The sequence below is a fragment of the Carettochelys insculpta genome, chromosome 9, assembly GCF_033958435.1.
Source record: "Carettochelys insculpta isolate YL-2023 chromosome 9, ASM3395843v1, whole genome shotgun sequence".
In the NCBI taxonomy this organism is placed as follows: domain Eukaryota; kingdom Metazoa; phylum Chordata; order Testudines; family Carettochelyidae; genus Carettochelys; species Carettochelys insculpta.
The window spans coordinates 28,776,351-28,802,003 of NC_134145.1; the positions used below are offsets into that span (position 1 = coordinate 28,776,351).

The 25,653-nt window shown below is 40.2% G+C and overlaps 1 protein-coding gene across 3 annotated transcripts in view; it reads left to right on the plus strand.

Annotated features, from left to right (window-relative positions):
• Positions 1–25,653, plus strand: part of PRKACB (protein kinase cAMP-activated catalytic subunit beta) — a 116,202-nt gene that overhangs the window by 58,899 nt on the left and 31,650 nt on the right. For all 3 annotated transcript variants that reach the window (XM_075002255.1, XM_075002256.1, XM_075002254.1), the window contains exons 2-6: positions 13,603–13,664; positions 14,954–15,082; positions 18,571–18,669; positions 24,143–24,225; positions 24,810–24,936. In XM_075002255.1, the coding sequence (XP_074858356.1) occupies positions 13,603–13,664; positions 14,954–15,082; positions 18,571–18,669; positions 24,143–24,225; positions 24,810–24,936 (500 nt within the window). The remainder of the gene's footprint in view (positions 1–13,602; positions 13,665–14,953; positions 15,083–18,570; positions 18,670–24,142; positions 24,226–24,809; positions 24,937–25,653) is intronic.

Sequence of the window (25,653 nt, forward strand, 5' to 3'; positions counted from 1 at the left end):
CCAACAAAGCCCCTGAGGTGTCCATTCTGACCATGTTTTTCACCTCCACTGCTCTCCAGGTGAGTAGGAAGTAGGAAATAGGAAGCAGGAATCAGCCTGGACTCTCTGGCTGCCCCCCACACCGCACAGCTGCTGGGCTCTCTGGCAGCCCCCTGCATCACATGGCTGCAACACGCAGCTGCCTCCCCACCATGCAGCTGCCAGGCTCTCCAGCTGTTCTCCCCCACTCCCCAACCGCATGGCTATCAGGTCAAAATGAAACGAGTCAAGATAACACTATCAAAATTAAGCATCTCAACAATACCAAAAAAACCAACTTTTCAATAGCTCCAAATTAAAACTTTTCAAATTTTTATTTCTGCATTTTACATTTCTCAGGACTGGATGGTTAGCCTTGTAACAGTGTGTGCTGGGACAGGCTGTGCAAAAGTGGCACAAAAAAACATTTGGCAGCTTGTTTTCAATGGGAGCAGTGAGTGAGGGCAATGCACTCTGGGATGGTGACATCAGACACCCACAACCACTTATGATGCATTTTGTCCCATAACACACTGGCATAGAAACCCAGAATGCAATGGGGGTGCAGGAACTGTTGAATAGGTACCCACAATGCAATGCTGACAGTTGAACTTAGCAAAGGTAATGGGGACACACTGTCGATTTTTCTAAACATGTGAACACTCACCGTTGACTTTATAAAATCTAATGGCATAAATTCGACTTTATTTCCTAGTGTAGACACAGCCTCAGTTTGAGAGAAGCCACCCTCTTTCTCTTTAGGGGAAATCTGTCCTACTCTGTATTCTCCTCATCCTCCCCGCTCTGCACTCCTGAGTGAGTCATTTACTGAGTGAGTGTTTCAGGCTGGAGCAGCTCAGCTGTGTCTACCTGTACCCGATCCCTGCTCTGCAGATACATGGTACAGGGGCAGAAGAATAACCTAATGTCACTATCCTCTCCTCTCCCCTCCTCCTTCCCCTGTGCACAGCTAGCAGGAGAATCTTAGGAATAGCTCAGCTGCAAACAAAACAAGGTGGGGGGAGTGGGGCATCTGTACACATGCTGCTGGCAGTAAGTACACATGCTGTACTAATCAGCTGGGTGGGCCAGAGAAAAATGCATGGGGATTGATTTAGTGGGTGTAGTGAAAACCTGCTAAATTGCCCCACAGTTGCTCTCTCTCCTCGAGTCCAGTATTCCAACAGAAGGAGGAGTGTAAAGGAAGTTGATGGGAGATTTTCTCCCCTCAACACTCCCCCCGCCACCCTATAGGGTAGGGTTACACTGCGCAGTGACTTGTTTTAAGGTGCATCAATCCCAGCTACAGTGTTCACAAAGCTGGAGTTGCATACCTGAGCTCAACATTGCCCAGTAGTGTAGACCTGTCCTAATACGGTAGTCTTAAGTAACAGTCTCTGTAACAGCTGGCCATCAGTTCTCCAAGTTGTGAAAACTCATGATAGTCATATTTCCTATAGGAAATCTTCATTTCTCAGTAGTCTGAGCTAGTTGTGACATATTAGATTTTGAAAGCCTTCTTTTTTAAATGTAGAATGTAGTGACCAATATATTTTCTTTTAGATTTGCTTTTTAATCTTTGATCAAATATATTCATTCTGTTTGAAGTATTAATATGTTTAGTTTTAAATCAGCTGTAATTTTAGAACTGAAGAAAATAATCCCCGTTCATTTGAACTGTTAATTTGTAATATTTTAAATGTACATTTTTATTAAGGCCAGGTCTACAGTAGACCTGAAAGTCGATCCTAGATATGCATTTCCAGCTACAACAGTTGTATAGCTTCTGCATATCTAATATTGACTTCTCAGGCTGCCCTCACAGAGTGAGTTCAGTGGGAGAAACCCTTCGGTTGACCTCTTACTCCTCCTGATAAGAGGAGTACCAGCATTAATTGTTGAGCCCTGGTAATTTTATTTTATGCATCCCCACTAAGCATGTGAAATTGAACCTGGAATATTGACCCTGACCGCGTCAATCTCCCAGTAAGTATAGGCGTACTCTAAAAGTAATGGCCGAAACACAGAGGTGCATGCAACAACCATCTTTTAAAGCAAAGACGGTACAGGTGTTGACTGTTTCTCTGGTCATATGAGTTGATATAGCATATAAAAAAAGCTCACTTCTAGAATTGCAGCTGAAAATAGTTGGGCTCTCTAACAGTGCTCCCTTTAACAACCATTTAATTGCTCCAGGGTCTAACACAGACATGGTTACCATACTGGCAAGATCAAGAGTTTAAAATGATGAATGAGATAATTTAAAAGAGAACAAATTGTCTGCCTTTTATTTTTGAGCCTTTAGGTGAAAGTTGTTTTCCTTAATTTTGTACTTTGCAGTTTCAAATTCATTCTGAAGGTGTGGAATGTGCACATTAAAGGGGTTCCAGTTACCTTTACCTAGTCCTTGGGGTAGCATCTGCCATTTTATTCTTCTTCTCCATTTCATTACTGTATCCTGCCTCCCTCTCCTTCTCTGCTCCTCTTGTTATTCAATTACACTTTCTCCCTCTTCTACTTACTCCCTACCATAGCCCTCTACCTCCATCTGAGGTGGTTCAAAATGGAGTAAGTTATACCGCTTTTCATTTATTATTGTCAATTTTGCATTTTGTTTTGTAGTCATGTTTAGACACATGGGTGTCTTGAAGCCATGCCTTGTATGTATTTTTATTAAAATCAATAAAATCCCTTTCATCTGTTTCAGAGCTTGAAAAATGTACTCCTCTAATTTCCACTGGCAAGTCACAGGTTTGCTCTGTCAAGTGATAAAGGCTGCATTATTAATTATTGCAGAAAATGTTTCTGCTTCCAAAAAATTCGTGTCCTTTATAGTGTATGTCTTCACTGCAGTGTTAGCTCAGGCTCTCGCCTGGCTGGTTGTCCTTAACCCTTGTACAGCTACACAGATACTGGTTTGAGGGTGCTTTAAGCCTGGGCTAGCTGGCATAGCTGGGGATATAGGCTTGAGCTTGGGTTTTGCTTCATTACAGGCTGGCAGTCTACCTACTTCATAATGAAAAGGCAGGCTAGTCAAGCCGGACTTCTGTTAGCCTGGGAGAAGATTAGAGAACTATGTCTACACTAGAGTGACCTGTCTACAGAAATTGCTGTAGGAGGAGATCTTCTGACAAAAGTTCTGTTGACAGATTGCAGCCACACACAAAACTGGATCACTCTGTTGATCTGCTCTGTTGACAGAGAGCAGCCAGACTGCTTAGCCACTTTCTCAATAGAGCAGCCAACTGGAAGCACAGCAGACAGGGCTGCCTGGTGACCTGGAAGCCCTGTCTGTTGACAAAGGGCCCCCGGGAACATCCACGGCTTTTTTGTCAACCTATTCTGTCGAGGAAAGGCATTCTGCCTTATGGGGGAGAGGCAGAAAGCTGTTGATGAAAGTGCCATGTTCCGTCAACAAAGCTCTAGTGCAAACGTAGCCCCGTAGTATTACCTGGGGTGTACTTTCTTGTGTATTTTCTCCCCTCTTCATCAGAGGTTACCCATGTTGGCTAATCTTTTCATCCCAGATTTGCCAGCCCCATTTTTGCTACATGTGAAGAGAGATGCTATCCAAGAAATCCATCCTCCATGCTGACGGTTGGCCAAAAGCTGATAGTACTAGCCTTTTCTTAAATCTGTGGTGTAATATTGGTCCAATGCATAACTTCGGGAAATGCATCCAAAATAATACTCTCTTATGGTTAGTGGATAGGAAGGAAATAGGTAATTTGGGTGCAATATGAAACAGATTGTGGTTTGCAAACTGAATGCCTTAATGATGCTTTAATTAAAAGTTCTCATTGCCAAATGCTATTTGCTTTCACCTTCAGTATTTAAACTAGTTCTAAGGAATTCCACATGAAAGTTACTGGAAGTATATTTACTGAAAGTATTGTTCTCACATCACTGCCACGGCCTGAAGCATCACCTTCCGCAAGAGAGCGAGCACAACTTTCAGATTAATTCTTCAAGTGGCACAGTTTTGGGCACTGTGTGAACCGTGGAACTTGGAGAATCTAGCAGACTGTTTTAATAAAGTGTTATTGGGGAGGCAGATATGCACTCCCACATGTGTACAATTTGCATTGAGTATGTTTTACCCATGCTAGGCTATTCTGGCTTAACGTGGCAGTACAGAGATACATATAAGCATGAAGATGCTAGTTCAAAGTGCTGAACTGATGCAGAGCCAGCTACATTCTGAGACTACATTTAGCTGCAGTGCCCTGCTATTGCTTTAATTTTAACTAGAAGCAACAGGATGAAATTAATAATACTGTCTCTAATGTCACGGCTCCTATTTCAAAATCATTTAGGTAACTATTAAACTTACCAAAGTGATGTCATTTTCATTCTGCTGCTCCTCGTGGGAGATTAGCACTAGAGTTTGGACCGTCTCTTAACCTTGAGGAAGGCAGAGATTGAAATATTCATGAAAGACATGCCCCCCAACCCCTCCACACGCCCTACCCCCCCCCACCTCTCAAAAAAAGGAAAAATGCTCGAGTACAAGAGTAACAGTGTTGCAGTAGAAAGAGAGCAAAACCCCTTCTGACAGTCAGATCAGGGAATTAAGGCAGGCTTCAAATTTGAGGCACCAAAAAGACCTAAGCTGATAAAGAAGGAAAGAGCTTTGTCAGGAAAGCATTCTTACACAACCCTAGCAAGTCATCCTGTAGCACCTTAAAGACTAACAATTTTATTTATTAAGTGATGAGCTTTCATGAAAGACCCACTTCTTATTCTGAAGCAGAATCTGAAGTGTGTCTTTCCCATGAAAGCTCATTACTTAATAAATAAAATTGTTAGTCTTTAAGGTGCTACAGGACGGCTCGCTTTGTTTTGCGAAGATACAAACTAACACATTTACCTCTCTGAGCTGATAAAACCCTAGCACCTCTTCCTGGCAGCCAGGAGTGAATGATGTTCTGTTTAGGGTATGTCTATACTTACCCAGCGTTTGATGCACCATCACTAATCCTGCAGAGTTTGATTTTCTGCGTCCCTGAGGACGTGGCAAAATCGATCTCTCTGGACTCAGCTGTCAACCCTGGTACTCCATGCTATTGTGTGGAGTAAGGGACATTGGCGCGAGCCTGAAGAACCCTGAACTTCACTAGGGAACGAAGTAAATCCTGATGCATTGATTCTAGCTACACTAATGGCATAGCTAGAACCGTGTATCTGAGATAGACTTTGTTCCCTAGTGTAGACCAGGCCTTACGACAGTATGGTCTAAGGTGCTTGCTAGTGTGACCCCTGTATGTCTTTCCTATCAGCTTATGAATAGTAGGTCTCCTATACATTTTAGATACTGTATTTAAATTGAACTCATCACCACTAATGTAGGGACATCTGTCATAATAGCACTAAGAAATCTGCAGGTTTATGTGGCTCAAAGAGCGTAATTTGCAGATTGTGAAGTAGTACTCAGTCTAGTCTTCTGCATGTACAGTTTTGACTACAACTCTGTGACAATAATAATAAACTTAATTTATTAACTTCAAAATGGGAGTATTTAAACAGAAGATTTTCCCTTTGAAAACCACCAGTTCCTGCAATGCTTATTGACTTCCTATCTGTTTCATGTGTATCATTTTATTTCTAACCCACCATGAAAATTTTGGAGGCTTTCTGAGAAAGCTACTACCATGGATGACCCTGACCAGAACTTCAAAGCCACAGAGCTGTATTTGTGTCAGCTGACTAGCTTGACCTGTACTATGTTCCAGTCTCACACTGGATTTTATTTTTTTGCCAACTATCTTTCACATTGTAAAAATTCAGATATTTTTGCTTTTGATGCATTTTTGTCAGTTGACTGAGGTCCTTTAAATTCTATTTGGAGCAGATTAATAAAAAAAGTTAATTGATCTCCTGGGAGACATCCTAATACATAGCACTTGTGTCTTTCTAATTCAAAGACTTCTACAAGGATAAACAAATCCACACTTCAGCCATGTGAGTTTCAAGTTATCCGCATTTCATAGACGAAAGACTGAGGTTGTGAGGTTATGATTTGGTTAAAACCACAGAGTGAATGCATATAAGAGATGGACTTAGAACTGTGGAGAATTCCAATCCTATATTTAGACCATAACAATCTTCCATTTGTTAGCGTATCATATTTCAGTCATAAAACATTCATATTTATCTATATGAAGGGTAACTCTAGGGCTACAAAACTAAGCAATTGTTGCTTCTCACAGAATAAACTAAGTAGATATAGTGTCTTCTGAAACAAGATTATCCTGTGCGTTCTCAGTATGTATTTATATATTGTACTAGTAGTTGGAGAGTAGAGACTTCATAGTGTATATCATTTTCTGATTCTGATTATCTTTGCACATTTTAAATGATTATATCACAGTGCCTGGAATTAAAATTAAATTGTGTGTTGATAAAGGGCATGCTAAATGCCAAGCAGAAACTGGCATTTAGCACAGCAGATGGGGTGTTTGTAGTGCTCAGTGTTTAGTTTTGATCAGCTTAATTTTTGCTTTCTTTCCATGAATCCTATCCGTAGGTCCCTCCACCCCCAGCTTCTGGCATGTTGGCTTCTGCTGGTGGGTGGGTTGTACTTGTGAAAAACAAATACATGGCTCTCAAACTATTCATGTGGGGGAGGCAGGGGAAGAAAGGCAAAGTAACTCATGTTGCCCTGGTTCAGTATTAGCTGTGCTTCTGACCTGTTCTTTTGTGTGTGAAAGCACACTGTTTTGAGATCTTGGAATCCTCACACTTCTCCCATTCTTACACCAGGTTTTAGGGTGCAGTACCCTTTGTAGTGAATGTCCTTACTCCCAGTGGCTTGGCTCAGGATCTGCAGTGTTTCCTTTCAGGAGCTTGTGGCCAGTGATGAATACAGTGACCCAAATTGTCTCCTTAAAACAGAACATTGTTTACTTTTAACAGGAGGGAAAAATCAAATTGCAAGAGAGAGAATTTCAAACACCCCCCCACACACACAAATGTTCTGCATACATTTATCTTACCTAGATTTTTAGGTAGGCTTAGCTCATCTCAGAAAGTTAACTTCGGGGAGCATGGGTTTCAGTCTGTTCTTCATAAGTCTCCAATACTTTCCATATCCCTATGGCAGTGTTTCCCAAACTGAAAACATTTGTGTACCCCTTTCAGAACCTTGGCGGTATCAGCATACCTCCTCTCTGGGTGCTGTCCCTGTGTTTATCTTCTGATTTTAGTAATTTGTTTTCTGCCATGTACCCCTTTGAAATCTTTGCGAGTGCCACCAGTGGTACATGTACCACACTTTGGGAAACTGCCTTAAAGAGAACCTGTGTCCTTTTAAATTCGTTGTTCTCTCTCCCCAGGCACTAATTAACTCTGAGAGTCCAAAACCATACTGGTAAATTCTGAAGTTTCTCAAGCACAAGTATCTATATCAGTGGTTCGCAAACTTTTTGGCATCATGCCCCCCTTTTGATTTTTGAGAAATTCTCATGTGCCCCCCCCCAACACTTCTGTACGGTCATCCAACCCCCTTTTAACAAAAAATTCAATTCATAATTTAAAATAAACACCAAACCTTGATATAAAAATGTTACTTAAAATTAAAAATAAGCAGAAATATTTTTCTTGGCCCAAAAATTTGATAAAAATGTAATTTAACATCAGAAAGAGCCAAAACAAATGATGCTGCATTTTCTTCATAAGTTGGGAAATTCTAGGAGATTGATTATGGACCATCCAGACTAACAGCAAAGGCCCCATCCTGTGGGTGCCTGGTGCAGCCCAAGCTGGCCACCTGTCTGAGCCCCACGCTGCTGGGGCTGCCCGTCCGCCCAAGCCCCACGCTGCTGGGGCTTCCCGCCTGCCCAAGCCACCTACTTGAGTCCCATGCTACTGGGGCCAGCGAAGCCCCTGTGCTCCTGGAGCCAGCTGCCCAAGCCGCCCACCCAAGCCCTGGTGCTGCTGTGGGCCAGCCGCCACAGCTGCCCGTGAGCCCCAGCCCTTCCCCTCCCCCAACGCCAGGCACTGCTAACCCCCCATCTAACCCCATCCTTCTCCTCCCGCCCCCAACCCACACTCTCTTACCTTTTGCAGGAGGCAGTTAGCTCCATGTGGGCCTTCACCAGTTTCCCGCACCGGGTTGCCCATGTGAAATGAGAGCAGGAAGAAAGGACTGGATCTTTCTTGGGGTGGGGAAAATGACAGGGGGGCTGGATCACCTCAGGCCCCCCCAGAATGTCTTCACGCCCCCCTGGGGTGGCACACTCCCCAGTTTGGGAAACCATAGTCTATGTGAATATCATTGTCTATGAAGTGTTGGAGAAGTGTGTATTAGGATCTACTTCCCTAATTTCTTTGGTAGATTTCCTGGCAATCCTGCTAATGACTAGCTCTATATACACATAGGCTATGGTTACAGTACTGAGTTTTTTTGGATAGAACTGGGGTTTTGTCAGCTAAACTTGTGGAGCATCTACACACACAATGCATTTTGTCAACAGAAACTTTAGACAAAAAAGATGTGTAGATGCTCCAGGGGCCCTTTAGATCAATCTGCTTTTATGTGTAGCCATGATCTGTCAACAGAAGTTTTGGTGGAGCAACTCTTCCAACAGTAACTTCTGTGGACAGATCGCTGCAGTGTAACTGTAGCCATTTAGTAATCAAACAGAACATAAAATTTTCAGAAATCACAGCGCAACTGAAAATCAGTCACACACTAATGCAAATTGGGGTTTTGAAGGTAGGTGTTGCTCTGTTGTACAGTAATGAGACTGAAAGTATTGTGAATTATTTTGATATTACTTTCTATTTTTGTGATTGCCAATACCCACTGAACAGTTCACATACACTGCCTTTACAAGATAAAGGGCAGAAGAAAATCATACACTTTAAGGTCGGAGGGAGTGATCATGATCATCTAAGTACAGAGAACTTCACCTATAGACTCAGTCTTTGTTGATTTACTGAGGTCCTTAAATCATGACTTCAAGTGACAGAATTTGCCATTAATACTTGTTTAAACCTGCAGGTGACCTGTTCCCTGTGCTTCAAAGGAATGCAAACTATCTCTCTCACAAGTGCACATGCGCACCCACACCCCACATGTTTTCCAGACGATTGCAGTAATTGGAATCCAACTTAATGCAGTCACTCTCATCTTTATTTTTATAATTGGCTTGGGGCCAGCTAACTTAAAGTAAAACACTTAATCTTTGGAAATTTTGCAAACTGCTTATTTCTGTGGTGATACGCTTGCTTTACTTCATTTGCGCTTTTTAATGCAACCTTTTTCTTCCTAGTTGTGTGAAATTGTATTGTGTTTTTTTTGTTTGTTTGTTTTTGCTTGAGTACCTTTTACTCAAGCATTCCTTGATATAGCATGATCCGCTATCTCTATGTGGTGTAAGATTGGTTCTTTCTGGAGTCCATTCTTGGTGGTCAAGGGGGGTAGGTTTAAATTAATTTTTCTCTGTTTGTTGTGGAAATGCATAAAACTATTTTTTTCCTCTTTTTTTCCTCACTTGATCATCTCATCTGTGTGGGTGAATGTTCCTGCAAACCCTTGGTGAACATATAGAGACCTTTGGTATGCTCATTCTTTCATTAGAGCCCACAGTCACAGACTATGTTGTTAAAATAATGAAAATCAAAATCCCAAACAATTCCAGTCATAACATTAAAAAATGGCTAAAAATGTGCACTCGAGAGAGAACTTGGAAGTAGTCATTTGATAAAGCTACTTCCAGAAAATGATTTTGTATGCTAGTTTCCTAGTACTGGTCGCATGTATTAACCTGTTAACATGAGTGAGCCTATGTATTTTTTAAAAAAAGTGAAAAACTTAAATGCAGGTATTGGTGTTCTGAGACCAGAGTTGAAATTTTCAATAGTGTCTGGCTCCCTTTTTCCGAAGTTTTAGATATTTAAGTGGTTCAGTCACACTGATGATTATTTGAGTTTCACTTGGTCTTAGGAGTGAGGAAGCAATGGAAAATGTGGTCTAAACTATGAAAAATAATGTAGGCCAAGGCTGTGTCTATACTAGGAGTGCTTTGCCGGTGTAGCACTATTGGTATATTATGCTGGTAAAACATTATTAGCGTAGATACAGCAATTTTCAGAAAGTAGCGCTCCTCACCAGTCTAATAAAACCTGCTCCTATAACATAAATTAACTATATTGGTAAAAGCACAGCTTTGCGGGTATAGCTACAGCTGCAGTTTTGTGAGCATAGTATGTTGGTTAGGGATTGCATCTCTTCATTCCCCTGTCTGATGTAGCTGTGCTGTCAGAAATCTACAGGGTAAATGTAGCCTTGGGTTTCTAAGTCTCCTGGGTGATTTTTGCATATTTTACCTCTAGGTATTTTTACAGTAGGGGATTTAATTCCCCCCCACAGCTGTTTTGTAACACACAATGCATGCCATTGTAACATACTGTAATGTTAAAATATGCATATTTAAAGGATTAGTAAGTGGGATCCAGAACATTTATTTAAATAAGATGTTTTCATCATTACCTTTGAAGAGAGCAGACCGAAAGCATGGTAGGATAATGTGGAGGATTAATATGTGTAGTACCTAGAGGCACTGAGACCTCATCTGGGGTGAGTGAAGTCTCTGCTCTACAGCCTTGGCTGAGAGCCATCTGGCGTCGAGCTCATATGGGTAGAGTGCAGGGCTTTAGACCCTATAGCTTGCAGGTTCTATCCTTGGGGCCAGCAAGTGAGGTCTGTCGGCGTTACATAAGGAAGAATTCCTCTGGCCTCTTAATTCTTGAGTTGAATCTCTCTCCAGAATGCTATTTTTCAATATTTAGCATGTTTTATTCCATTATCAGAATAGACTAGAAAGGCTGACTGTTTGTAAAATAATCTAGTTAATAAATCTCTGTGCAAGTAAATTTTAAATAGATGGTGACAGATGCCCTTAAGGATATTGAATGAGGCCAAAAATGTCAATGAAAGAATATGTAACTCCATAAGGGAAAAACAAAAACAAAAAAAAGCCTTTAATTTTTTCTGTCTGCTCTGCAGTGGAGGGGCAAAATTATTCCTCATGGTATCAGCTGCAGCTCCTTATGTAATGATGCTACATACTCCATATGTTTTGATGTCCTTCCACTTACTTCCAAAAAACTAAACACCCAGACAAACAAACCTTGACCTATCAAAACAAAAAGCAGTCAAGTAGCACTTTAAAGACTAGCAAAATAGTTTATTAGGTGAGCTTTCGTGGGACAGACCCACTTCTTCAGACCATAGCTGGTCTGGCTGTGGTCTGAAGAAGTAGGTCTGTCCCACGAAAGCTCACCTAATAAACTATTTTGCTAGTCTTTAAAGTGCTACTTGACTGCTTTTTGTTTTGATAGTGTATAGACTAGCAAACCTTGACATGTTTTTGTTTTTTATTGTCTTTATGAACATTTAAATTTTTTTAGGTTACTTGAATTTAATTCAAAGTTAGGTTTATAAAAGTTGATCAAAAATAGCTGCCCTGTTCTAGCTCAAAACAATCAGTTGTGAAACCAAATGTTCATCATTCCTCCTGTAGTTAAGGAGGAATTCCATGCCATTATCAGAAGGCATTACTGTCTTTAAATGAGCTTAGGTGAAAACGTATCTGGCTCAAAAGACAAAAGGAATTTTTTTTGTTTGTTTGTTTTTCCCCTATTCACTGTGGATGTGCTCAATATGTTGTTAATCACTCACTAAATTATTTCAGTTTAATTTGCTCTAACACTGAATAAATTCCTTTTACAAAAATGACTACTGTGCTTCTGTTGTCACAGTTCCTAAAGCCCAGGGGTATTGTATATTCCTCACCACTCTACCATTGCTGGGTCCTTTTAAACTAATATTCTGGGAAAGAAGTAAAGGTATGAAGGAATAATCAGTGAGCACTAACTATACTTGCTTTTAAAAAATGGTGCCTGGCCCTGTGGGCTGTACACTGCTCCACACAGCATTTTAAAAGGCCTAGTTTAACACAGTGTGCTACTAACCAATTCATTAGCGTTCTGTCATGTGTAAATAGTCTTAGTTTATGCTAGTATGTAAATAGATATTACTGGAAATAGAAACAACTTATCTAAATACATATGAACAAAGCTGATTTTAAACTATAAATCATCACAGGTCATTATAAATATTATAATTATTATATATAATATAAATTATATTATAAATATAAAATAGGTAGAATTTATTTGGACTGTAAAAGGTTGTGCTTAGATTTGAGGCCCTCCTACATAATAAAGCTGATATAAACATTACTCAAGCTTTTAAGACTGTATCTGATGTGAGAATTTTCTTAATTTCTTCCTACACTGATTCATTTCCACCTGTGTCAGCAATGCAAGCCAGCCAGTGGCATTTTCATCCCTGTGTTTAACTTCAGTACTAGGTGGCATAGTGGTAAAAATACCAATGACTAGTCTGCTTTAGGAAGCACAACATTTACTAGCATTGTTGTAGCAATACCAGCACTGGTGCAATGGTTAGAGATAATAAAAAAAAAAAAAATCCATGTAGGTGAGGCATTCATATTGTTTGAGGAAGCAAACAGCAGGAACAGCCTGACTACTCATCACATGCTTGTTTTTAGCAAGTCATAAAACCAGGTTTTCTTTCTTCTTTAAAAAAAAACAGCAGAAATGTAAATATGTTTATTAAAAATGTTTCAGATTATGGTTTATTATATTGTTGAATTTTTTCAAAATTTCCTATACCAAAGCTTATCAACACAGAAAGCCTACCACTGCTAATCTCGTATTATGTGGAGTGACCTCGATAAAACAAAATAAGCATGAGTTTTTCTCTGATGGTGATTCTTTCAATGTTTCAGAATAACAGTAAAAAGTGAAAAAGCCTTTGTTTTGCATTACAGCTGTAAAATACCCTATCCTGATCAAGACCTTCTAGAATGAAAATATTTGAAAAATGATCTTTGATTATCGTATGCTTGTGCACATTTTAAACAATCATCCAAAATTGTACTCATGCTAATTGGTTTAATTTCAAATGGAAAATTAATACCTTTTAAACGTTCATTCTCTGACTATGGGCATCTCTAATGTGCAGTGTTTCTATATCCCTGTGTTTTGTCTTTGGCAGTTTGCAATAATCCTGCACAATTTGTACTTCTGCTGCAGTCAGCCTTTAACTAAAGGTGGTGGGAGAGGGGAACAATGAGAATTATTTTGCTCTCCGGTTATTGAAAGTATACTTTTAAAAAAGCTTGCCTCAGATTGATTGCAAAAAGGCAAGTTTTTTTTTCCAATGTGAGAATGCTTAACATCACCTTAAAAGATGCTTGTGTGTACGGAATTGTGGACCATTAGATTTAAAATAGATTAAGTGATTAATTTATGTAGAAATATGGAGTATTTCCAAAGAGTGGGTGGTCTACTGGATATACTGTAGAAATCTTAGAGTTGCTGATGCTTGCTTTGTGTTTAGTAGAGGCAGTTAATCTTTTTAGATGAGCTGAAGAGCAGTTTATCATGTAGTTTTATTTAAACCAGCCATACTTAATAGAGAAATGTATCAGACATCTGCATTACCTGTTTAGTGAATTGAATTTAAGGGAATTTTTTTCGTATTTTCAGTGAAAGAGTTCCTAGCCAAAGCCAAAGAAGATTTCTTAAGAAAATGGGAAAGCCCTCCTCAGGTAAGGAACTATGACTTAAAATACAGATGCATTGCATGACTCTGACTGGTAGCTTTTCTGGAAATGAGTGTAGTATCCAATACTCAGATGTTACTATGATGGATGCTATAGAAGATTGAAGATATTTTCCGTACAAAAACGGTTGAGTCCATGTTAAAAATTGAAATCCATTTTCTGTATTTACAGTTGAGATCAACAAAGATGCTTGGGTTGTAGTCTCAGAAGCTCAGATAAGATCATATTTAGTGAGAGGTTCCTTGCTATGAAATTATTCTCACTGGTAACTTGATAGCTTGAATCTCACCATTCTGGTGACCTGATAAAACAAGCTTTTGTAACAGGAGGCCTTGGTATATATCTTGGACATTCCTCTTGAAAAGTACTCTTCTAGTTGGTACTCTATTGGCTCGGGGGAGAAATTTTCCTCTTACTGAGTGAAAGTGAATATTCTATGCTTTCTGTTTTTGAAAAAAGTTGTACTTTTAGTTGCTTTTCAAATAGCATTCATATATTGTGGTGATAGGTATCTTTTACAGATGTGTTCTAATATGAATTCTGCACAATGTATGAAATGTGTTCCTCAGCACGTTCCCATGTAAACTTCTCTTCAGCACTTGAGTGGATATGTGATGATGATTCTGATCTTTTGCGGGTTTTGTTTTCTTTTTTTCTTGTGTTAACATCATGATCAATCTGTTGCCAATTAAATCCTTACTGCCAACTAGATACCATCTCGGTACCAATATTTCTGTAATTTTTAAACTTAAATTCTCTTTATTTTCTTTCTCTTTTAATGAAAGCACAATTACAAATTTCTTTGTGTGAAATAATTTAACATTAGTCAGGGCTCTAGTTTCTTTTAACTTTGACAGAACAGACTGCATCAATCCTCTTTGAAAAATTATTACATTTCCCATCACTAAGGCTATGTCTAGACTGCAGACTTCTGTCGAATGAAGTTTTGTCGACAGAGTGCACATCCAGACTTCAGATCTGTCAGAACAGATGTGCTGGTTGGGAGCATTCTGTCAACACCCTGTACGCTTCATTCAACAGTGCAGGAGGGATGACTTGACAGTGTGAGTTTTCTGACATTTGGCCTGAGGCGGACAGGCCAAATATCAGAAAAGCCTCTCTCGACAGAACTATTGGCAAAAGATATGCAAATGCATTGAGCTGTTTACGTATCTTTTGCTGACAAATCTCAGCAATCTATACATAGCCTAAGTGTGTCTATGTACAACTGTAATAATTATTTATTAATCTGTTATCTTCTTATGCCCATTTAGAATACCGCTGGCCTAGATGATTTTGAGAGACAAAAAACTCTTGGAACAGGATCATTTGGGAGAGTTATGCTGGTAAAATATAAAGGCACAGAACAGTATTATGCTATGAAGATACTAGATAAACAGAAGGTTGGAACACTTTATACTTATATTTTATGTGCTTAAAACTGTTTTTTGCTTGTAGAGAGCATTGCAAATCATCATCTCTGGTCTGGAAAAATGTTGCATCCCATTATCTTCACTTGTCACGCTGTTAAAATAGGTTTTAGCTGGCCCTTGTACTTCTGAGACGAAAATAGAATTGTTGCTTTTCTTTAGCAATTCTGTGAGAGGAAAAAAAAAACACAAGTAACAAATCCTGCACTCTAGTCATAGTCTCTTTGTATGCAAACGATCATATTTCATTCTCTGGATCTTTAGATTAGTATGGTTTTGGAAAGCGTGTGTTTGGTTTACTTAGCTTTTTATATTTTGTCCATTCTTTCTCATATTTTCAGCTTTTGTGTGGATTTTTCCTTTCTATTCTTCAAATATTTTGATTAGAGCTGCTAATTATTCACAGCTGTTAACTGCAATTAATTTAAAGCAAAATTAACATCTTAATTGCATACCTGTGGGCAGAGTAGGAGTTTAAGAGGATCTGGAGCAGCCAGCCTGTAGCTCTTGAGGTGAGGGAGAGCTGGAGCAGCCCACCCCACAGCTTCTTAAGCTTGCCACCTGTGCAAGGTGAAAATGGACTTTGATGGCTTCCCAGTTGAAGATGGACTTTGATGGCTCAGCACAGCTCTCCAGGCCACAAAAAGTCCAGATGGCTGCAGTAGCTGGCTCTGTATAGCACCCAGAAGTGGGCAGCAAATTCTGCTGGCTCCTAGATGCAGAGGTGGCTGGGGGCTTGCTCCCGAGCTCCAGGAGGGAGTTTAGGAGTGGGAAGGGGCTCAGGGATGTGGGAGGGGACTAGAGTGTGGGAGTCAATGCAGGATGAAGACAACGGCCAGTGCTTACCTCAGGCTACTCCTGAGAAGTGACACTCCCAGACGCAAAGATCTCTGCACACTGCCCCCATCTGCAGGCACTGCCACCACCTAGCTGCTAGTGGCCACAGATTCCAGAAGCTGTTGGCATGGTGTGCCAGTTCCTAGGTCCAGGGGCAGTCACTTGCTACCCCAAGACCTGGCCAGTGGGAGCTAAAACTTTTCAAGTTCAGAGAATTTGCCGTATAATTTATTAGATAGATATTACTAAGAAGAAATGTTATTTTAGCATGAATCTGATTATATATGGTTACACATGTAATACTTTTCCTTACTACATTTAATACTATCAACCATTCAAACAATTAATACTGTTCCTAGATAGGTAGTTCCCATTTTTTTCAGTCATGGTTTTGAAGAAATGTCTTTGCTTCATAGCAGTCCTTAGCAATTAGTCTTTCACAGAATATGCTAAAAAGTTCAAGTAAGAGAAGTGCAGAAACGGCTAAACTTAAAGATAATTTTTTTTAACTTTTAATTATCTTTTGATTACATGTAAGTGACTAGGATTTAGATGAAATCTGATCGAACATTCTTCAACATAAGGAAACTGTATAGTGCCTAGTCACTTACAGAACAAGGAGTAATGGTCTCAAGTTGCAGTGTGGGGAGGTCTAGGTTGGATAGTAGGAAAAACTAGTTCACTAGGAGCATGGTGAAGCACTAGAATGCATTACCTAGAGAGGTGGTGAAATCTCTATCCCTAGAGGTTTTTAAATCGTGCTTTGACAAAGCCCCGGCTGGGATGATCTAGTTGGGTTGATCCTGCTTTGGGCAGATGGCTGGACAAAAAGACCTCCTGAGATATCTTCCAACCCTGTGATTCTGTGATCAGATTTCTGTTTAATAAACAGTGCTTTTGAAGGGCTCCAATTTTATTTTGATTTTTGGTTTTGTTTTTTTTTTTTTGTTCTCTTTTGCGTTCTTTAAAGAAATTGTTTGTTGTATCCTACATAAAACTGTTTTTTGTAAAGTGTGTGTGTGTGTGTGTGTGTGTGTGTGTGTGTGTGTGTGTGTGTGTGTAAGTTTTTATAAAATGAATGCAGCTTTAAGAGACTTCAGTAGCTTAGCATCTTGATAATGAGATGGGATACAAAGCCTTTCACCTGTAGGTAAGCGATTCAAAGCTGGCCCAGATCATTAATAACTGAAAGTAGTCCTCAAGTCGTAAGCATTTCCTCCAGTTCTCGCAATGGGATACTGATAAATTGCATGATGAGAAGTAGGGAAATCTGGAGTGATTATTTACTGGTGGAGTTAAAAGAAAGGGAAATAGAATTATTTTCTGTTAGCAGTAGAAGAAGAGGGATCTGGAGCCTACCATTTGTTTCCTTTTGTAGTAGATTATTATAGTTGCCTCTGAACAGAGGGCTTTCCTTCCTGGCTTTGTGCTGAGTTGCAGGATGGCGATGGGCTGGGGAGTGGGCCTGGGCAGGAGGAGGCTGCAGCTGCCATCTCCCATTCCCAATGCTCTGAAAAAACTCTCCAAGCCAGAGCCCCACAGGGGGAGGGGAGGGAGGTGGCACTGTGGGGCTTGCTGCGTCTGACTCCAGAGTGCCCCCACCTCAATGCCCAGCTTTCCCCTTGAAGAACAGTAACAGAGAGATAGCCATGTTAGTCTGTATTCTAACAAAGCAAACCAGCATCATGTAGCACTTTAAAGACTAACAAAATAGTCAGAGGGACCCACTCCCGTCTAGCTCATCACCTAAAAAAATATTTTGTTAGTCTTTTAAAGTGCTGCATGACTGCTGTTCCCTTTAAAACAGGCAGCTTGCCATGGAGCCTGCACTGGAAGCCCGCAGTCATGGGGCTCAGAGGAGAGAGGAGTTCCTGTTATCTATTTGCATTGTTAGCTAACTACATGATTAATGGGGCTAGATTAAGTATGCCTGTTTTTAATTTCTGTAGGGAACAGGATGCCAAGACATGTGAGGTTTGTCAGTTACGTCACTCTAGGAGAGTCGCTTCCAACTAAACCAATGAGATTTTATTGCTCCCAGCTTATTACAGTGTAGCCACCACCAGGGGACAGAGAGCAAGCACAGGAGCCTGCTGCCTGTGAGTGCAGCCAGCAAGCTCCCCTGCTCTCTCCCGCATCCTCCTCCTCCCCCACTCCCATCTGAGCTACTTGGCTCTGAGTTACGCCAGTTATTTGAGAGTGCCAATTACTCGAATACCTGTTAAACAAGAATTTACTGTACATTGTCATGGGCATGTGAAGTTTGTCCCATTGACACCCTTGGTCCAAATTTACAGAAATAAAAAGGCTTTCATCTGCTAGAGACAAAACAGCAGAAATGTAGCACTTTGTGCTGTTTTGTTTTGTTGAAGTAAAGACTAACACGGCTACCTCACTGTTACTATTTTCTGAAGACATCCATTAGCCATGTTTTCAGAGTTGTGGTCTTCTACAAGTTACAGGGAAGAAATTCTAAATATGACATGGTAGTGTGGTACTAGAAAGCCTTTCATTTATCCATGTGTACCTTCTTGTTTTGCATTTCAATTCAGCTATTTTAATATATTTACTGGAAAGCATGTGATTTATTGTTTAGACTGAAGAATTTGATTGTTTGTTTGTAGGTTGTCAAACTGAAACAAATAGAACACACGCTGAATGAAAAGAGAATATTACAAGCAGTGAATTTTCCTTTTCTTGTGAGACTGGAGTATTCCTTTAAGGTAAATACTTTAAGAACAGTTGCTTCAAAATGTGAACAAAGCAGATTCTCAAATTTTAGGCGTGTGCAGATAACTTCCTTGCTTAGTCTGTAAATGCATTGTAGTACAATGGATTTATGATAAAGTACATCATATTCTCTTAAGATTAGTACTATGCAGCAACACACATTTCCAGGGATCATAGTTAGTATGCTAAAATGAAGCAGACATACAAGAAATAGAAGCTGAAGAGACTATCAGGGACCTAGATGTTATCATCTTGTTGATTATGTGACATTCTGTGACATTCAAAATTTCTTCTTTTCAGATTATTTAAACTACAGGTGCCTTCTACCTATGAAAAGTGTGTGTATAGCTGGGTGGTAGGCAGCATGGGGTGTATGCTTTGGGGGCATGTTCTTTCCAAGAGTCAGTTACATATTAGCATCTTGGGATTTCAGAAAGCCCTGTCTCCCATAGAAAGACCTTTAAACCTGATGTCAAAATATTATTGTAAACTAGCCTTACACTCTATGTGAAATTCAGTATAATTTCAAATATCTAAATTCCCTTTGTCTGATAATCTTAGTTTTCCAAGTCCACAGTATATTCTCCATGCAGCCCTGTGTTAATGAATAGCATTTCTATTTGTTCAAATACCCAGTTGTCTGAAACTTTTGGGTGCCCCTACATTCAGATAAACAGTGTGCTATGTACAGATGAGCAAAAGAGAGCTGGAAAATAGCTTGAGCAATGTTCAGCTTCCAGTGGGGCCCTTTTTCAAACTAATATCAGTTACTTTAATGCTGCATTTGGAACAGTTGTTAAGTACAGGCTGCACATATGTTTTCCAAGCTCTGTTTAAATATCTTCTGTGGCCATGGCCTGAGGGAAAGTAATAGAATCACAGAAGTGTGGGCCTGGAAGAGATCTCAAGAATCTTCTGGTCCAGTGGTTTCCAGACTTTTTCTGGTTGTGGAACCCTTGGACATCACGGTGCTCTCCACAGAACACTTCACCTTTTTTACATTGTACTAACTATGAGGGGTTGAGCTGTGGCCGTGCAGGGCTGGGAGGTTTCAGCTGGGACTGCAGGAGGCCAGGAGGTTTGAGCTGGGGTTAGGAGTGTTGAGCCGTGGCCGTGTGGGGCCAAGAAGGTGGTGGTGGTTTATCTGGGGCTGGGGGGTGGTGGGGCTTGAGCCATGGTTTACTGTAGGTCTAAGCTAATGGTGAGCAAAACTGTAAACTTGAGCGAATTGCATCCCAGAATTTATTTTTTTTTCCCCTGAACATGGGGAAGACACCACTGTTAATCAATTTTGCTGGTGGAACACTTCGCAGTAGCTCACGGAACCCCAGTATTCTGCTGGAACATAGATTGGGAACCTCTGTTCTAATCCGTGTCCTTGCACTGAGCCATAGCCAACTAAATCTAGACCATTCCCAAAGGTGTGTTTGTGTGCGTATAACCTGTTCTTAAAACCTCCAATGGTGCAGATTCCACTTGCAGCCTATTCTTGTACTTGGAGAGAGCTTTTCCTAGTATCTAACCTATGTCTCCCTTGCTGTAGATAAACCCTATTACTAGTCCTTCCTGCAATGGATAAGGAGAGCAGTTGTCCTTACCAGAGGTGAAAGTAATTTAAATTTCTGACACATACCATTGTAACAGCCCCCCAGGGAAGGGGGCTGAACCCCCTGAGTGGAGTGTCTCAAGGTTGTGAGGTTGGGGAGGTTGTGATACAATCATACCTATAAGAAATTTAAGTGTGGGGTGGAGTGTGGGAACTCAGGGCAGAGGTTTGTGGGGCATGTGGCAGGGGGCTCAGCACATGCTGCATGCATGGGGGGGTGAAGTCAAGGCAAATGCCTGGGGATGTGGGGTTCAGGGCAGAGGGCTGTAGGGGATGTAGGAATCAGGGTTGGGGGGTGTGAGGAGGGGCTCATGGCAAAGGGCTCAGGATGTGAGGAATGCAGGAGTCAGGGTTGAGCTATGAGAAGGGGCTTGGGGCAGGGGATCTTGGGGGAGAGGCAGGAGCTAGGGGTGGGGTGTGAGAAGGGGTTCCTGGCAGAGGACTGGGGTGTGTGGGATGAGGTGCAGGAGTCAGAGTTTGGGGTGTGAGCAGGGTCTTCGGCAGGGGGGTGGGTATGTGTGTGGGAAGGCAGGGGCAAGGGTGCTATTTAAGAAGGTCCAGGGGACTGAATCTCTCCACCCCCTGAGATTCATACCAGGGCGCTGCTTGCTGTTCTCCTTCATCACTGTCAGGGAGTGAGAAGACTTCGCACAGCGGGGGTTGCTCACTCCTCTGTGCCTTCCTGCCCCAGCTAGGGAGCGGGATGCAGGGATGCATGCTGGCAGAAGGTACGAATTTTGGAGGACGGGGGGGTTGCTGGAGTGGCACGCCACTTACTTTCACCTCTGAATTCCCCTTAACATATTTGCAGTTAATTAGCAGATCCTCCCTCACTCTTCTTTTTTCAAGACTAAATATACCCAGTATTTTTAACCTTTTTCTAACAGGTCTTGTGTCTTAAACCTTTTACCATTTTGGTCACTCTCCTCTAGATGCTCCAGTTTGTCTACTTATTTCTTAGTGTGGCACCCAGAACTGAACACAGTACTCCAGCTGGGGTGTCACCACTTCTGAATACAGCAAGACAATTTTCTTCTTTCTCATGTATGATACTCCTGTTAATACCCCTCAGAATGATTTTGCCTTCTTTTTTGCAACTGTACTACACTGCTGACTCTTACTCAGTTTGAGATCCACTGAAACCCTCAGATCCTTTTCAGCAGTACCACCAACTCACCAGCTGTTCCCCTTTTTGTGTTTGTGCATTTGATTTTTTTTCCTAGGTGTAATACTTTGTATTTATCTTAATTTAGTTGCATTTTATCAAAGTCGAATCCTGTCCTCCAAAGTGCTTCCAACTCCCTCTAGCTTGGTGTCATCCACAAATTCCATAAGCATGCTGCGCATTCCATTATCCAAATCATTAATGAAAATATTGAATACTTCTAGACCCAGAAAAGACTCTCCTGTTATGTCCTCCCATTTTGACAGTAAACCATTGATAACTGCTCTCTGAGCATAGTTTGTCAACCATTTACGCACTCATTTTATAGTGATCTCTTTTAGACCTCACTTCCTTAGTTTGCTTATTACAATATTGTGGGACAGCCTCAAAGCCTATAGTACGATAAAAATGTATCACATCTTCAGCTTCCCCACTCTACATTATGCCAATAATGCTGTCAAAGAAAGAAATTAGGTTAGTTTGGCATGAGCTGTTCTTGACAAATCCATACTGAGTATTATTTATCACCCTATTTCACTCTTTGTACTTACAAATTGATTGTTTAATAACTTGTTCCAGTGTCTTTACAGGCATCGACATTGTGTTAACTGGTCTAAACCCAAAGTCCTCTTTGTTCCCCCTTTTAAAGATAGGTAGGTACTATATTTGCCCTTCTGAAGGTCTCTGGGACCTGATCCATACTCCATGAGTTTTTGAATATAATTGCTAATGATTCTGAGATTGCTTTTGCTGGTTACTTAAGTACATTAGGTGAATTTAATCAGCCCCTGCTACCTTAAATATATCTAATTTGTCTAAATATTCTTTAATCTGTTCTTTTCCTTTTCTGGCTCATTTTTCTTCCCCTTTGTTGTCCTTGTTAATTGTATTAAGCATCTGGTCACAATTAACTTTGAGAGGACTGTAGCAAAACAAGTATGAAACTAACCATGTTGGACCACTGCATGAACCTTAAGTACCTTCTCTAGGTTAGTTCTGTTTTCCAAACAATTTTTGGAGAGTTATTTGAAGGAGCAGCCCTCTCTTTCTAAACAGTTGAGAGAATATACTTCTCTAAAGATATCAGACCAGGTCCTCAGCTAGTTTATGTGCATGTAATTTCAGTAGAGCTGTTAGCTTATTCCAGCTAAGGATCCTGCCAAACATTGAACATGGTTCTCACTCCTAGCTCATATTTACCATGTTTGAACTCTCTTAATGCTTATGGTTTTTAAACCTTACAGATTAGTGGAAGTAGAGTGCAAACTAAGCCTTTTCTGCCTATTACATGCCACTTTTGTCGAGAACCGTTGCTGCCATCTCAATGATAGTCAGTTCCTTCCACAGAATTGAAGGTGACGCTCCAGCTCCCAGTAAGAGAGACATGCAAAGTCCTGGTTATTTATGTAAGATTAAAAATGTGTCTCAGGAAAAAAAAACAGAAAAAAAGTGCTAGGCATGATATCTGAGCTGTACAGGGAAATATGGGGAAATGAGAATCCTGCACAGTGATACGTTCAGCGAAGGAAAGTTAGAGAGTAAGTAATTTTATCCTCTCTAAAGATACCATTTCTGAGATTTTTATTCCTGGAGAGTAAAAAGCGTGAAGAGTTGTCCCAGAAAGAATGAGATCACATCAGCAGTGATCAGTGACAGAACAAAGTCAACACTGATCTTCTTTCATACAAAAGAGAATCACTGTATATCTCAAAATTCAAAGTTCTAGGTAAAATACAAGTTTTGAGTATGAGCCTATGGTAAAACATCTCCCATACCTCCCCTCCATGTCCAACCCCTGACAAAAATAGGTCAGCTCCAACAGAGGGGAAGGGACATCTGAAAACCAAAATGAAATCTTAAGAAGTTCTGCCTCCTCTGTCTTGGAAACAAGTACTTCTGCAGCATAGGGAGTTGTTAAAATAGGTTTCCCTTTGGAAGAGTAAATCCAGCTGGTAATGTTTTATGAATGTATTCAGAGAGAACTGTTGAATTGTTTTTGGATACCCATGATACAGCCTTGAAAAAAGCCCTTCTGGTCTGATGCCGCCATGTCGTGACCAATGTGTAATGACATTAGATGTCTCTTTCTATGCAGTTTGAGACATTTTCCCCTTTTTCTAGTGAAGGGAGTAGAAATATTTGTATTCTAGTACTCTAACACTTTGAAGATAGTAGACTTTGCATAATACCATTTATAAATTGTAAACCTACTCCTTTGTGTAAAAGTTCAAATTCCTAGAAACATGTAAAAATTAGGATAATTTTAGATTGCCTCTTTTGATGGGCGATTTAGGAGGTTTTGTTGGAGTACAGACTAACACGGCTATGCCTCTATTACTGTTCAACACACAGGGCACTGTATTTTCAGATCAGTTTTACACTACTCTGATCCAGTAGGTAAATGACTACCTTAATACTTCTGCCCTGCCCCCAATTTAGTTGATCACAGCAATGTAGACTTTTTTGGTTTAGATTTTTAACTCACGTCATCAAGTCATTATATGGTATCTGTGTCCCCGTCTTGATATTTCCACCAACTACTGGATGTTGTTTTATGTTGAATATGTGGTTAGAGACTAATCTTTTATTTGTTTAGTAAAAAGTACAATGTGCTTTCCTTGGAAAATTGTCTTCTAGAGAGATTCTAGAATGTTGGCTTTTTATATTTTTGCATCTTTTTATTTGATTTTTTTAGGACAATTCTAATTTATATATGGTTATGGAATATGTTCCTGGCGGTGAAATGTTCTCACATCTAAGAAGAATTGGAAGATTCAGGTAAGATACTTATTAGATTCTTCCTTCAGAAATAAAAATCTTAAATTCTTAGTTTGTGTATTTTTCTTAAAACTGTAATTATTAAGGAAGATTTTTAATTATGTAACTTGGGTACATACCTTTAATTTTTCCCCTTTCAGTGATCTTAAATGATGCCGTGCAAGTCTCCTAGTTACATTTATTAGTTTGCAAGTAGTTTACTATAGGTTTTTGTAATCTGTACAACAGAAAATCCTTGGAGTAGTGTATATATTGTTGCTGACAGTGTTTTGGGATTTTAAAAAGCCACTCCAAAGGACCAAGTAAAGTGAAAACATCTTGCACCAAAGCAGAAATTTAAAAAATGGAAATATCCCAAGGAGTGCATTATCCACTTGTGTATGTGTATTTTTCTATGTTTATAAATCCTTGAAGATTGAGACTACCACTGTTGTTTATTGCATTAATTCGTTTTCTATCACATAAATAACTAGGAAACAATTGTTTGATATTTACATTCTCTAGACCTTTAGGATTGTAGGGTTTTATGCTGTAACTAAGTAAGGCTATTGTAAGAGGTATAATCATGTTTCAATTCATTACAGTGAACCGCATGCACGGTTTTATGCAGCTCAGATAGTGCTAACATTTGAGTACCTCCATTCACTAGACCTCATCTACCGAGATCTAAAGCCTGAAAATCTTTTAATTGACCAACAAGGATATATCCAGGTATAGTGCAAACAAATACTTACATATTTGGAAGTTCTATATTTTGTTGGAGGTGGTGTAGTTCCTAGCAAATGTCTTTAAATTATGGGCAGTTAACATACCTTGTTGAAGCTGGTAGACGCGATAGCCATTTTACATTCAGGCTAAGTGAAGTAGCACTTAAATGCCCCTATGTTTAGTAATGGCTGCAGCAATAAGAAACCACTGCCCAAATCTCTGACCAATATGGAAAGCCTGGAATAGGACCTGTGCTATACAATCTGAAAGGTTTTTTCCTTGGGTCTGCTTGTCAGTTGAAGGGCAGGTATTGTTTGGTGGAGTTGTTTGTGACTGTGAGCCCAAAACAGGCCAACAGGAAAGCGGGCAGAGGAACAGGACAGACAGTAATTCAAGCCCTCGTGACTTGGCCTTGAGAGAGAACCGAAAGAGAGAGCTTTTTGGGGCAAAGTTCTGTTGGGGAAGAGTATTGATGTTGTGAGCAAAGTAACTACCTTGTGTTGTTTGACTCTTCACTGTGTTCAAGGAAACAGAACACTACCTCATTTGTAACTAAACAGGATGGCATCATTGTCATCAGTTTTTTCCTCTTAATGGAAACAACCTGCAAGACCCCCAAATGTTGGCTAATCATCAGGCTGAAAAGGGGTAAAGGTTTATTAAAATATAAATATTTGCATCTCATACAGTACAACTGTTGAATTCAAATACCAAGTTCCT